General features: G+C 35.1%; 1 protein-coding gene across 1 annotated transcript in view; it reads left to right on the top strand.

Annotated features, from left to right (window-relative positions):
* COL11A1 (collagen type XI alpha 1 chain) overlaps positions 1-13,472 on the top strand; it is a gene marked incomplete at its 5' end in the record, with an annotated part of 287,402 nt that overhangs the window by 94,771 nt on the left and 179,159 nt on the right. Inside the window, 4 exons of the mRNA XM_083358489.1 lie at positions 1,054-1,179; positions 2,059-2,157; positions 4,953-5,207; positions 10,242-10,304. Coding sequence (XP_083214615.1) covers positions 1,054-1,179; positions 2,059-2,157; positions 4,953-5,207; positions 10,242-10,304 — 543 coding nt within the window. The remainder of the gene's footprint in view (positions 1-1,053; positions 1,180-2,058; positions 2,158-4,952; positions 5,208-10,241; positions 10,305-13,472) is intronic.

The following is a 13,472-nucleotide window of genomic DNA, read 5'->3' as shown; positions in this document are numbered from 1 at the left end:
AGTAATAAGAGTGTTAAATAAGTGAGATTAAAAATATGGATTCATTCCATATGAGACTAGATTAAATTTCCCATGCTCTGCCTTTGTGTATCTTTGAATTATGTGCAGTTCACATCTGCTGTCATATTGCCTCCCTAGGTTACTCAGAACAGTAAAGGTTTACCCTCTGAATTTAATATCATGGCATTTTGAATTGCACAACTCAGTGTGATATGGTTAGTGTCACTTTAGAACTTTCTCAGTAACATATGGAGGTCAGAATAAAAGGGACAAACCTTAATGCCAGAAAATGACTCATGTCTCATTTCTTTTGTGTTTCTTCTCATGAAACTTTTTTTGGGGTCATGTTGAGTCAGTGCTGACATCAGCAGACTGCTTGGAGAAGTCCGTGAAGCTTTTTTGGCAAGATTTCAGAATGGCTTGCCATTGTCTGCTTTCTAGAGCTAAGAGACAGTGACTGGCCCATAGACAGTCGGTTGGTTCCATGCCTAAGGTGGAACTTAGTAGTCCCTCAGTTTCCAGCCTGGCACTTTAACCATAACACCAAACTGGCTCTCCATTGAAGAAATGGTGGAATAGAATCATTGAAGAAAGGAGGGACAAAATGAAATATGAATGACAAAAATTAAAATATTGTTTAAAAATATTGTAAATTGGATTATTTATTTGTCCTGCAGTGAGTTGTCCTATGGCAAGTTGGCCATGGTGAGTCTTGCATGGCAAGTTGGCCATGGCGAGTCTTGCATGGCAAGTTGGCCCCAGCACATTGTCCTATTCTGCCTGGTAACACTTACAGTAGAATGCTAATCATAAATCATGTTTTAGCAAAAAAAAAAGTCACATTGCCCTGTTTTAAATTCAATTTGTAAAGCAAAATAATACTTTTTTAATCAGTCCCTTATGAAAAAAATGCTACCATGTATCTGATACATTAATGATGTAACTTTTATTTCTAACTATAAAATGGAAGCATAAGAGAGCTTTCCAGGGTTATTACTAGAGCTTCCTGCTACTAATCCACCAATGCTTGGTATTTTTCCTTTTGCAATTTAGTATGGAACTGAAGATTTAATCGAATATGACTATGACTATGGGGATACAGATTATAAAGATTATAAAGACCTTGAAACTATAACAGATGGACCCCCACTATACGACGAGACTGTAGCATACACTGAGGTAACAGCACGTGGTGTGTATGTCGTCTGATGTCCGTCGTCCTGTCTGTCTGATGGTTTGTCACGTGATGTCTTAGTGTTGATCAAGCTCACTCTGTCTTCTTTCCTTTCTTGTTTGTCCATGAAACTCATTTTAATTCAACAGCAGCAACCAAAGGCAATTGACAGGAAGTCATTATTTGTTGTCCTTTGCTTATCCTGATATCTTTCATGTCTTACTGCTCTTCTCCTTTTGTTTATGTTCTCCCCTTCCATCTTTCACCCCCTTTTTCAGAAAAAGAACAAAGCCCCAAAGAAGAAGAAGACGGGGGTTGCTAACTCAAAGAACAACCCCCAAAAGTTCAAATTCAAAAAATCTGAAACACTGTCATCGAAGAAGAAGAAAAGCTCTCGAGCTGCAGCCAAAGGCAAAATAGGGGTAAAGGTAGCTCAGAAATAATCAAGATCTCTCCTAGACTGAGCTTGGAAGATCTGTGATAATGAAAACCAGTAGCTCTAACCAGTGGTGGGATTCAAATACTTGAACATCCAGTTCTCTGTGGATGCAGGTCTGGGCCTCCAAGGCCTAGAATGGATTTCTGGAAGTGACATCCATGCACATCTGGTGGGCTGTTCTAGACCTGGGAGATCTCCAGTCCTCCAAGACCTAGAATGGACTTCCAGAAGTAGCATGGATTCAGCCGGTTCTCCAAACTCAACAAAATTTAGCTACCAGTTCTAGTGAACCGGTGTGAACCAGCTGAATCCCACCACTGGCTCTAACCCTTAGTAGATGAAAGCACCACTGGCTAATATTGTAATCTAGCTAAACAGAAATTCTTCTTTAAGTGTTTGCCTTTTTCCTTGCCTATTAACTTTGTACTTTTCCCTTTCACATTAGGCCAACGTTGTTGATGAATATCATGAGTATAATGTGGCTGACTATGGAACTGAAGCTTACCAGACTGCAATTCCTACTCAAACAACTGGACGAAATGAGGTAATGAAGAATAGATAAATAAATATAATGGCAGGGCCATTTCAAAAATATTACCACATCATTATCAGCTAGCCAGAAAACTTTGGTGTAGTGGTTAAGGTACTGGCCTAGAAATCAGGGGATTGTGAATTCTAGTCCTTCCTTAGGCATGAAAGCTCCTTTGGGCTTTCTTTCATTCTTTCTTAGCCCAATACACCTCACAGGGTTGTTGAGGGGAAAAATAAGATTAGGAAGGAGTATTATATGTGCTTACCTCCTTTATTACAAAGTAATAAAGGCAGGATAAAAATCTAAGAAATAAATAAAATAATAAGAGAACAGTTAAAGATGAAAGTCATGTGTGTTATATATCTGAGATCCACTTTTGTAGTATTTCATAGTCACATTCAGTCTTTACCTGAGAAGTGACTTCAAGAGATTCCTATTTTCTGTAGGAATGCAATCACATACATTTTTGGATGTCAAGCAAAGTATTCAGTAATGGCCAAGCAAAACTCAAGGATACCTAATATGATGTAAGACATTGCCCACACTTTTGATTTCAGTGGCCTGAAACGAAGTATTAGTTTTTTTCAGTAGTCATTATAGACAAGATTTGCTCCGGTTGAGACTCCTACATAAGAGAGAAAAACATAGTGAGTGGATGATGACTGGAGTCTTGAGAATAGTCACTTGGCTACGTACAAGAAAATCAATTTATTCACATTTATATTACAATCTCATTTGTACCAAATATTGAGTCAGATTAAGTAGGTGTGACTATGATATCTAGCTGTACAACACCATAAAGATATGCATCTGGATGTCCTCTGCTCTGTTCATATGGTTCCTAGTTCAGTATGGGAACCCATACACATAACTTTTGTCAAGTACATTTCTCATTTCTTGGTTAGGGATATCTATTGCTATACTTCTAGAGTTTACAATTTAGCTGCATTTGAAAGATATACACTGATATCTAAATGTATCTTTCTTTAGACCCTGAATCAAAAGCTTTATTGAAAATTAGCCTTAACTTTGTGTTGCTGATATCCGCTCAATTCTGAGTGTGTATAATCAACTAATATTTATGAATGTGGGTACTGTGATTCATAAATATTGCCGTGCTATATAAAAAAAGAGATTTTAGGCAATAATTTCTAAAGATTTTGAATTGTGCTAAAGCAGATACATTTATTGTGGGGCTCGATTGGCTTATTCTAAAGCTAACGTCTCTGTATATTGAAGAAAATGCTATTTAACTAATGCTAGTGCTTAACAGTTTAATGCTTGGTTTCACACAGCTCTCAATCAGAACTTTCAGAGCTGCTCTCTTCTGCAATAGGGGCTTTTTATGTTCAATCAATGTTGAACAATGTTTTCTTTATTAAGGATATAACATTGAACTTGGATAAGCTTAAAATTTTGCAAAACAGTGCATTCAGATAAAAAGACTTAGCTTTTTCCTTTTCTGCTTTAAATGCGCATGGATATATATATATATATATATATATATATATATATATATATATATAGGTAAAGGTAAAGGTTCCCCCGCACATGTGTGCTAGTCGTTTCCGACTCTAGGGGCCGGTGCTCATCTCCGTTTCATAGCCGAAGAGCCAGCGCTTGTCCGAGGACATCTCCGTGGTCATGTGGCCGGCATGACTAGACGCCAAAGGCGCACGGAACGCTGTTACCTTCCCACCGTAGTGGTCCCTATTTTTCTACTTGCATTTTTACGTGCTTTCGAACTGCTAGGTTGGCAGAAGCTGGGACGAGTAACAGGCGCTCACTCTGCTACGCGGCACTCGGGATTCGACCCGCCAAACTGCCGACCTTCCGATCGACAAGCTCAGCGTCCTAACCCACTGAGCCACCGCGTCCCTTATATATATATATATATATATATACAAAAAATCTTATTGTAGATTCATAGAATAAAAGAATGGATGAGACCCTGCAGATCACCTAATCCAACTCCATCTTGTATGGGAATCCATTATTGCAACTTCCCTAAAAGACAGCCATTCACCTCTAATGAAGAAGGGGTCTCTGCATCTTAGAGCTCCATTCTGAACAATTCTTACCATTCTAAAAAAAAAAAAAAATCTTTCTTCCAGCTAAAATCTACTTCCTTGTGACTTAAATTCATCATTTATTGTTCTGTCTTCGGGAACAACTCTGCCCTATTTTCTCTAGAGGAAACCTCAAATACCAAGACAGCTACTGCATCTCCCTACAGCTTTTGCTTTTGCCCAGCTCCTCCAACTTTTCCATAAAAGTTTCTTACTTTAATATGACAGTTACATAATCTTAATCAACATTTCATTAGAACTCGGTACATATTTTGAACACTGTTACCGACACTAATATGTGTGAAGCCAAGCATAAAAACTTAGAAATAATTCTGATAAATAAACATACACAGACACTACTGTAGTTATGTCTTAGGAATGTCATACCTGGAAAAATTCAATAAAAAAACTAGTGAGACTTTGTCACTAAATAATCTAACTACATCAATCCAGTTTATACAGGGTTTCATTTAATTTATGCATAAATGGTAACGTATGCATTTTCAAAAGAATTAATTTCATTGCAGATAACCATGTATGTTGAAGCATTCTTTTAATAACTCTGAAAAACTAGCTTCTGAGTTTTTCAGAAACAAGTTAAAAGATGCCAAGTATACAGCTGTTGTTTTATTTCGCAAAGCCTTACCTTAAAATCTGCAAAATGCTTACATTGCTTTACTAACTTTTAATCCACATATTCATCCTATTCCTCCAAACCTCTACTGCTTATATGAATAGCAAACTCCTGTTGAAGAAGTATTTACTGAAGAATACGTAACGGGAGAGGATTATAATTCAAAGGCTAAAAATAATGAGGAAACAGATTATGGAAACAGAGGCGTAGACCACAGCGAGTCTGAAGTTCTGGTAGATGGAGATTTAGGCGAATATGATTTTTATGAATATAAAGAATATGAAGAGAAGCCAACCAATCCTACTAATGAGGAGTTTGGGCCTGGAGTTCCTGCAGAGACTGATATCACAGAAACAAGCGTAAGTTCGATACATCTATGATAGTCTTCAAAGATGCTTAATGGCTAGCAGGTTTTTTTTATGTGTATCTATATTTTTTATCATTTAATTAGAGATGGGAAAAGGAAAGTGAATATTTACAGGTAGCCCTCACTTAACAACCAGAATTGAGGCTAGAATTTTTGTCAAAAAGCACTGTGGTCATTGAGTGTGTCACCATGGATCTTGACTTGATTTCAGAACTGATTTTATGACAATCTTAAGGCAATCACCACAATCATTAAGAGAATTATGTGGTTGTTAATCAAGCCATGTTAAGTGGTTAAGTGAATCCATTGTCCAACTGGTGGTTTTTGCCAAAAAAACAAAAAAACAAAACAGCTAAGCAAAAATTGTTGCAAATTGTGGTCACATTACCCCAGGATACTGCAACCAATTGTAAATGTGAGCCTAACATGACAAACCTAACTTCAAGGATGGATTGTAAGTAATGTTTTTGGACCCTTTGTAATTTTGAACGTTCATTACATGAGTGGTTGTTAAGGAAGGGCTATCTGTGTATACTTACATAAAAAAGACCTGGTTAAAAATTAATTTTAAAAATATAGCCTTGTATCAACATAGAGGTCTGAATTTGGGAGTTCTCATCCACTTCATTTGTTGTGTTGTATTGCCTTGTGTTTTTGCAATGCTAAAGATAAAAGAGGGATTTTGTTAAATTGAATTTCTCCTAGCCAATAAATATTCGAAAATAGCCTTTTTTTTTTTGCCTACATGCAGGGATAGAGGCATCAGTCACAACATGATTAGTTGATTATGCCTTGATTTTGAAAACTATGTTTTCTTTCTTTCTTTCTTTCTTTCTTTCTTTCTTTCTTTCTTTCTTTCTTTCTTTCTTTCTTTCTTTCTCTCTCTCTCTCTCTCTCTTTCTTTTTCTTTCTTTCTTTCTTTCTTTCTTTCTTTCTTTCTTTCTTTCTTTCTTTCTTTCTTTCTTTCTTTCTTTCTTTCTTTCTTTCTTTCTTTCTTTCTTTCTTTCTTTCTTTCTTTCTTTCTAGAATCCCAGGATAGAAATAGTACATACAATATCACATGAAAAACTAATAATATAAAAAAATAGCTTGTGTGAAAAATAAAACAAAAGGAATAGAACTTTGACCTTTTATTTTTCAAAAATCCTAACAAATCAAGGCAGTGCTGAAAGTAGTATCAGACCAACTTCTAACAGAAAGTTGTTCCATATAGTCTTGATTCTAGCTTCATAAACATTCATAAATTGGATCAAGTTTATTTCATGCAAAGGTACCCCGATGCTTGAGGATCAATTATAATAAGTCATCCAAACTATGTGTAATCTTGCAGATATATCCAAACAATGTGTAATCTTGCAGATCTCAATATTTCAGAGTTATCTACTAAAGTGTTTCTCAATCTGGACAACCCTAAAATGTGTGGACTTCAACTTCCAGAATTCCTCAGCCAGGCATACTGGCTGGGAAAATCTGGGAGCTAAATTCTGGGGGTTGCCAAGCTTGAAAAACACTGATCTACTGTAGTAAGTTTCATCTAGAAAGCTCTGCACATATAAAGGGCCTCAGAAAGATTGTTCAGTTAGATGGTCTGGGATCCACCATAACCAACAACTGGAAAATCTTCACTGTGCATCTCATTGAAATGTCATTGGCTTAAGAGTAAGATTTATTTATTTATTTATTTATTTATTTATTTATTTATTTATTTATTTATTTATTTATTTATTTATTTATTTATTTAATTTCTATACCGCCCTTCTCCCGAAGGACTCAGGGCGGTGTACAGGACAATAAAATGCAATAAAAATACAATATACAAAAGTTAAGATAAGAATTAAATAGAATAGCCCAATTTGATTCCTTCTTATTACTTATTTGCTTCAAACCATTATCTCCCACTAGCAGTTATTTGAAGTTGTACATTTGGATTTGAGGACTTTGGTATTCTCAATAATTTAGGGGACAGATACATCCAAAGTAACATGGGGACTAATGTCTCCTAGAATATATTTATTTCTTATTCTACAGTTTATATACCACACAGTCCATCAAGGCAGAAGTTGATGAAGAGAATGATATTAACAATGGAATAGGAATTAAACATAAACCAGACAAATTATAAGAAGATGTTAAATAAATCTTCAGAAAAGACAAACTAAGATGAATAAGAATTGAATAAGACAGTCACTGTGAATGACCTCTTCTCTGCACTTTTTTAGAAGAGCCGTGAAGACCTTGGTCTTCACCTAGGCCTTTGGCCAAAAAGAATGAGAGCTCTTGCTTCATCAGCATATTTTATCTTTCTCTTTTATTTTTATTGATTTGATTGTAATTTCTTTCATCGTTGTGAGTCATTGGGAATCATTAAGAATGAGGAACATAGAAATTTAATTATTTAATTAATGTTAATAAATAATGAGAAGTAATAATCATCATATAGGCTTGACTCCAGGCTAACATAAGGGTGAGGTTCTCCTTTCCTATTTTTTAAAAATATTTTATTGGTTTTTTATAATAACAGTCTCCAGTGCCTGGTGTACAGTGTGTTGTCTTGGTTTATATAAGACAGTGACAGATTTTCCCAGCCAGTATGCCTGGCTGAGGAATTCATCTTAGTTTGTCTAAGATTCACAGTGAAGATTTTCCAGTTGTTGGTTATGGTGGATCCCAGACCATCTAAATGAACAATCTTTCTGAGGCCCTATATATGTGCAGAGCTTTCTAGATGAAACTTACTACAGTAGATCAGTGTTTTTCAAGCTTGGCAACCCTCAGAATTCAGCTGCCAGATTTTCCCAGCCAGTATGCCTGGCTGAGGAATTCTGGAAGTTGAAGTCCACACATTTTAGGGTTGTCCAGATTGAGAAACACTTTAGTAGATAACTCTGAAATATTGAGATCTGCAAGATTACACATTGTTTGGATATATCTGCAAGATTACACATAGTTTGGATGACTTATGATTGATCCTCAAGCATCGGGGTACCTTTGCAAGAAATAAACTTGATCCAATTTATAAATGTTTATGAAGCTAGAATCAAGACTATATGGAACAACTTTCTGTTAGAAGTTGGTCTAATACTACTTTCAGCACTGCCTTGATTTGTTAGGATTTTTGAAAAATAAAAGGTCAAAGTTCTATTCCTTTTGTTTTATTTTTCACACAAGCTACTTTTTTATATTTTTAGTTTTTCACGTGATATTGTATGTACTATTTCTATCCTGGGATTCTTTTTTAGAAAGAAAGAAAGAAAGAAAGAAAGAAAGAAAGAAAGAAAGAAAGAAAGAAAGAAAGAAAGAAAGAAAGAAAGAAAGAAAGAAAAAGAAAGAAAGAAAGAAAGACATCTTTTCATATTTATACAGATAATGGTAACATCTATGTATATCATTTTTTTTAATCAGCTTATATTATTCGTATAAAAAAACATCTCATTAGTTCACCATTCATCCTATTTTCGTGATATTTGTTTAAGCTTAATTTCCCCTTTATATTTAATCCATTCTTATCAGACATGATTTTCTCAATGCTAGTCATCTAAATATCCAAATTTTCCCATTTTAAGTACACCATCCCAATAATTTCATATTTCATGCATTATAAGAATACTGTACATCCTTTCCTGTTCTTTTTTTATCCCCTTCTGGTTGGGACAGCCTTTACCAGGATAAATCTGATTAATTCATGTGATTTATAAGCTGCCCCTGTACAGATAGCCCCCTGACTTACAACCACTTGTTTAGTGAACATTCAAACTTACAATGGCCCTGGAAAAAGTAGCTTCTGACCTTTTTCACATTTACAACTATTGCAGCCTCCACATGGTCTCATGATCAAAATATGGACACTTGGCAACTGGCACGTATTTATGACAGTTGCACTGTCCTGTGGTCATGTGATCACCATTTATAAACCTTCCCAGCTGGCTTCCAACACGCAAAGTCAATGGGGAGCCAGATTAGCTTAACAACCGGATGATTCACTTAACAGTTGCAGTGATTTGCTTAACAAAACTGTGACAAAAAAGGTCATAAAATGGAGTACAATTCACTTAACAACTGCCTTGCTTATCAATGGAAATTTTGGACACAGTTGTGCTTGTGAAGTGAGGGACCACCTGTGAATAAGTAAGACTCTGAGTAGACTTCTGCTCTCTCATTCACAAATGACTGAATATACAATTTGTATTTATAAACCATTTGTGTTTATGACTGCTTAATCCCATGACTCCTTCAGTAAATAAACATAAACCTGTGCACACACACACACAACCAGCCTGCCACAATATTTTTTGAATCTATAGAACAAAAAATGTTAATAGTCACAAATTGAAAATCACAGATTAACTCTTAGAAAAGTAGTTTTCAGGATTCTTTTTTTTAAAAGAGAAAATATTGTTATCATAAGAGACCTTTGTAGTACAGACTGCACCTCCCCCGTTAATATTAATATGAAGGAAGTTAGCAAACAGGTACTACATAGAAAAGGACCACATTCAATGGATGTTTGCATCAAAGCTGTTGATTTGGATGGATTCTGCTAAGCTATTTTGTTTATCAGTTTATTAACATGGGGAACTACTTTGTTGATCAATAAAGTAAATTGCATACTTTATATGCAGATATTCAAAGTGCTGTTCCAGGCAACTTCAGATAGGATTGAGTTTCTGCCAGTGCAGTCAAGGATGGATAGAATCTTGTATTGATATAAGGCAGCATATTAATTTTCCGTGGAATTTAGGAATTCACTTGCAGGTTAAAAACACAGCAAAGTGTTCAGGCTTATGGCATGCTTCAGTTTTCAGTTTTGTGAAGATCTAATGCAAAACCAGTAAATTCTAAGAATCTCAGAAAGTTCTCAGAAACAAGCTATTTAAATGTTATTAAATATTATGGTTCTTTGCGCAGTCAGCCAGATGATCAGACTGAATTTGGCCTTTTTTTTACTGCCCATCGAGTCCTTCCCAAGGACCTATTGTAGTTGTTCTTGTTACCTATACCCTTATATATTTGTGCATTGATTTGGTAGGTGAATGGCCATCATGTATATGGAGAAAAAGGACAGAAAGGAGAAGCAGCTGTCATTGAACCAGTGAGTATGCTATTTTATATATAATACATATAATAAAATGCTAATAAAATTTTATATATTATACAATATAAATATATAAGTAAGCATAACAACTAGGAGATATGACATGCAATTAAAAATATAGCAATGTTAAAATCAGAAAAATAAAATAAAATAATGAATAAATGAGTGACATTTGTAAAAACTAAAAGTATATCCATAACATGTTAGCACAAGAGTAGTTCAATTTTTAATGTATTGTTAAATTTAGACATTTAAAGCATTTATAGCTCCTTCTCAGTTTTAGTACAATATGTTACTTCATCACAATGATACTTATATACTATGCTTAGATCCTTAATATTATGTATGTATCGGGTTCTTTCTTTGGACCTGGATATGTCTCTCTTCGTTTCCTTTTGAGATTTTCTGTCTTTTTTCCCCTGGAAGTTTTATTTAGGTATTTAAAATGAGCTTGGTCTAACACTCCCAGTGCTCCTTCTCCTCCATTTACCAAAATAAGGGTTTTGTTTTGTTTTGTTTTTTTGTAAAAGACCATTGAGAGGAACTGCTTGACTGCCATCAGATTTTGAATCAGTGGGTTTGTATTTAAGGTTTGGATCTCCATTATTGCATTATTTTAAGGTATGTTTAAGAATGCCAATTCACCGTGCAGTGGTTAGAATGCAGTACTGCAGGCTACTTCTGCTGCCTGCTGGCTGCCTGCAATTTGGCAGTTCGATTCTCACTGGGTTCAAGGTTGACCCAGCCTTCTATCTTTCTGAGGACCCAGAATGTAGGGGGCAATCTGCTGACTCTGTAAACTGCTTAGAAAGGGCTGTCAAGCACTGTGAAGCGATATATAAGTCTAAGTGCTATTGCTACACTCCCCCACACTCTTTGCCATAAATAGGCATTCCATGCTTCCAAACATGTTGCAAGCTTCTCAGTTGTTTACTGTTCTCCTACCTTATCTTCTGTTCAAAAATAAATCTGGGAAAAGCGGGAAGCAGAATTATAGGGGCTTGATCATTATTCTGAATCATCTTTTGGGGGGAATGAATTTTATGCGAGTGGAAGATAAATGCTGTATTTTCCTGATCTGTGGGAGTTTTCTTCCAATTTGACACTGTTTTTCAATTTTAAAATGTCCCATTCCATCTTTTGTCAAAATTGCCACTTCTGGCAATATTTATTTTCACTATCTCCTTTAGGAGGAGCATAGTAATAGATATTGCTGCTAGCCTAGATAATGGCGGAATAAAAAAAACATATCATCCAAAATTGAATCCACATCAATAATAGAGAATTTTTTTGTAAGAAAAAAAAGTATTCCAGTGAGTGTCTGTCTTCCCAAGTTGCTGTTTACCCTTCTGCTGTGCCATATGCTAGATACTTCTCTAAGAGGATGAGGAGACAATGCAAATACCCTTAGTAAGCCAGTAAAATCATGAAGAACTTTTGAAATATCATAAAATATTTCAAAAGTAAAAAAGGACAGGGTTTTTATTTAACTTCTGTGAGATATATGCTGAAAAGTAGTGCTTATAATGGAACTACTACATATGTTTCTTTTAAGAAGCAAAACCAACATATTTGATTAGGTTTCTATTTCGAATAAAGATAATATATGAGTAAAGTGTTTTCCCTTTGATACTTATATTACTGCATTTGCTAGTGTGTTGCTATTGTAAAAGATTTAAGAACTGGATGCATTTATAAACAAAAATTTGTAGTATGTACAAATACAGGTGTCATTATTTAATAGTAGGTTTCCTTCTACAATTCATTTGTTTTTTTATATGAAAAGTTTTCCTTTCCCCAGTATAATGCAAAAATCAGATCTTTCTAATATAGTTCATCAACAGTTTGGCTCATCCATTGAGTGCTTGTCTGAGGTAACCACAAGATCACACTACTGAAAATCAGTGACAAACTGCCAATATGCAATGGTGATTTTTTTTGCATTCCTTGTAAAATAAGGATGAAAATATGGTACTCAGCCTTTGTTTCAGTTAGTGACCCATATTGCATACAAAACTCTAAATTTGTCTGAAAAATAAGCTGTAAAATTTGGCTGTGCCTCCTCCCTTGAAATCCTTGCCCCATTTAAAAAGAAAAAGCAGTTGGCTTCCACTGTTCAAAAAGACAGAGCTTATAATATTTCTTGGGAACCATATAATCAAAAAAATACAAAAATATACAGTAGCATGTGAGGCTACTGGCAGACTTGCAACAAAGGCTGAACTTAACATGGTGATGATTTTCATGGATATTTTTATCTGCATCGAGAACTAATTTCCTTTTAGAGCCTTTTTTTTAACCAAAAGGCAACAAGACATTTAGAAACTACTCCATGAAGTAGGATTGGAGAGATCTTTTAATTGCCATGTAATTCAGATTGCCTAGGGTTACTCAAGAGGTCAGTTATGGGAGCTCTGCAATTATGCTGTCTCACCTGTATTTACTCTTTGAACCACAGCCACGGAGACTGATAATTCTGAATTTGCTTTAGAATTTAATGCTGTAGTAAGTTGGCTAGAATCAAATAAATCAGAGTCCCAAATCTTTTTTTTTCATTTTAGTTCTTTTAGGACAACAAACCCAGACTGCTCATTCAACAAATCTAGATTTGTTGGGAATTTGGGGGCATTGAAGTTACAATTCACCTGGAACAAGCTAAACTGTGGAAGACTGCTCTTAATACAAAAATAATCCCTCCTTAAGAGCAGAAAATTGGCATTAAATCAATAGCATAGAATAGAGGGTAGCAGAGAGGTATGAAAAAAATATAACACATGCAACATTGGCAGGGAATTCAATGACAAATTTGAAAATACTGAAATAGACTGAAGCTTTTAATGGTAAATAATAGATATAGACAATAATGGCCGGATATGGAACCACTATAGGGTAGAAAAGGTTAACAGACAGTGTTATATCTCGGGGATTGGATGCCTGTAGCTCTATCCAATAACACTCATGTTTTCCTTCCTTTTTGGAAAAAGAGTTTTAAAAAACTAAACTATGGTTTCAGAGTTCCCTCTTTCTAATATTCTGTCTTTTGGGGCCTGTGGGCATGCAAAACAATGAGACTTCAGGAAGTTCTTCTATAGACTTCTGAATAGATTGTTGTAGTTTTACCTTGAATTCCATCTGGTATTTTTATTTTGTTCTGTGATTGATACT

Source organism: Vipera ursinii (genome assembly GCF_947247035.1).
Source record: "Vipera ursinii genome assembly, chromosome: 3".
Classification (NCBI taxonomy): Eukaryota; Metazoa; Chordata; class Lepidosauria; order Squamata; family Viperidae; genus Vipera; species Vipera ursinii.
The sequence above is the reverse complement of the archived record's forward strand: the minus strand, read 5'-3'. Positions and strand labels throughout refer to the sequence as shown.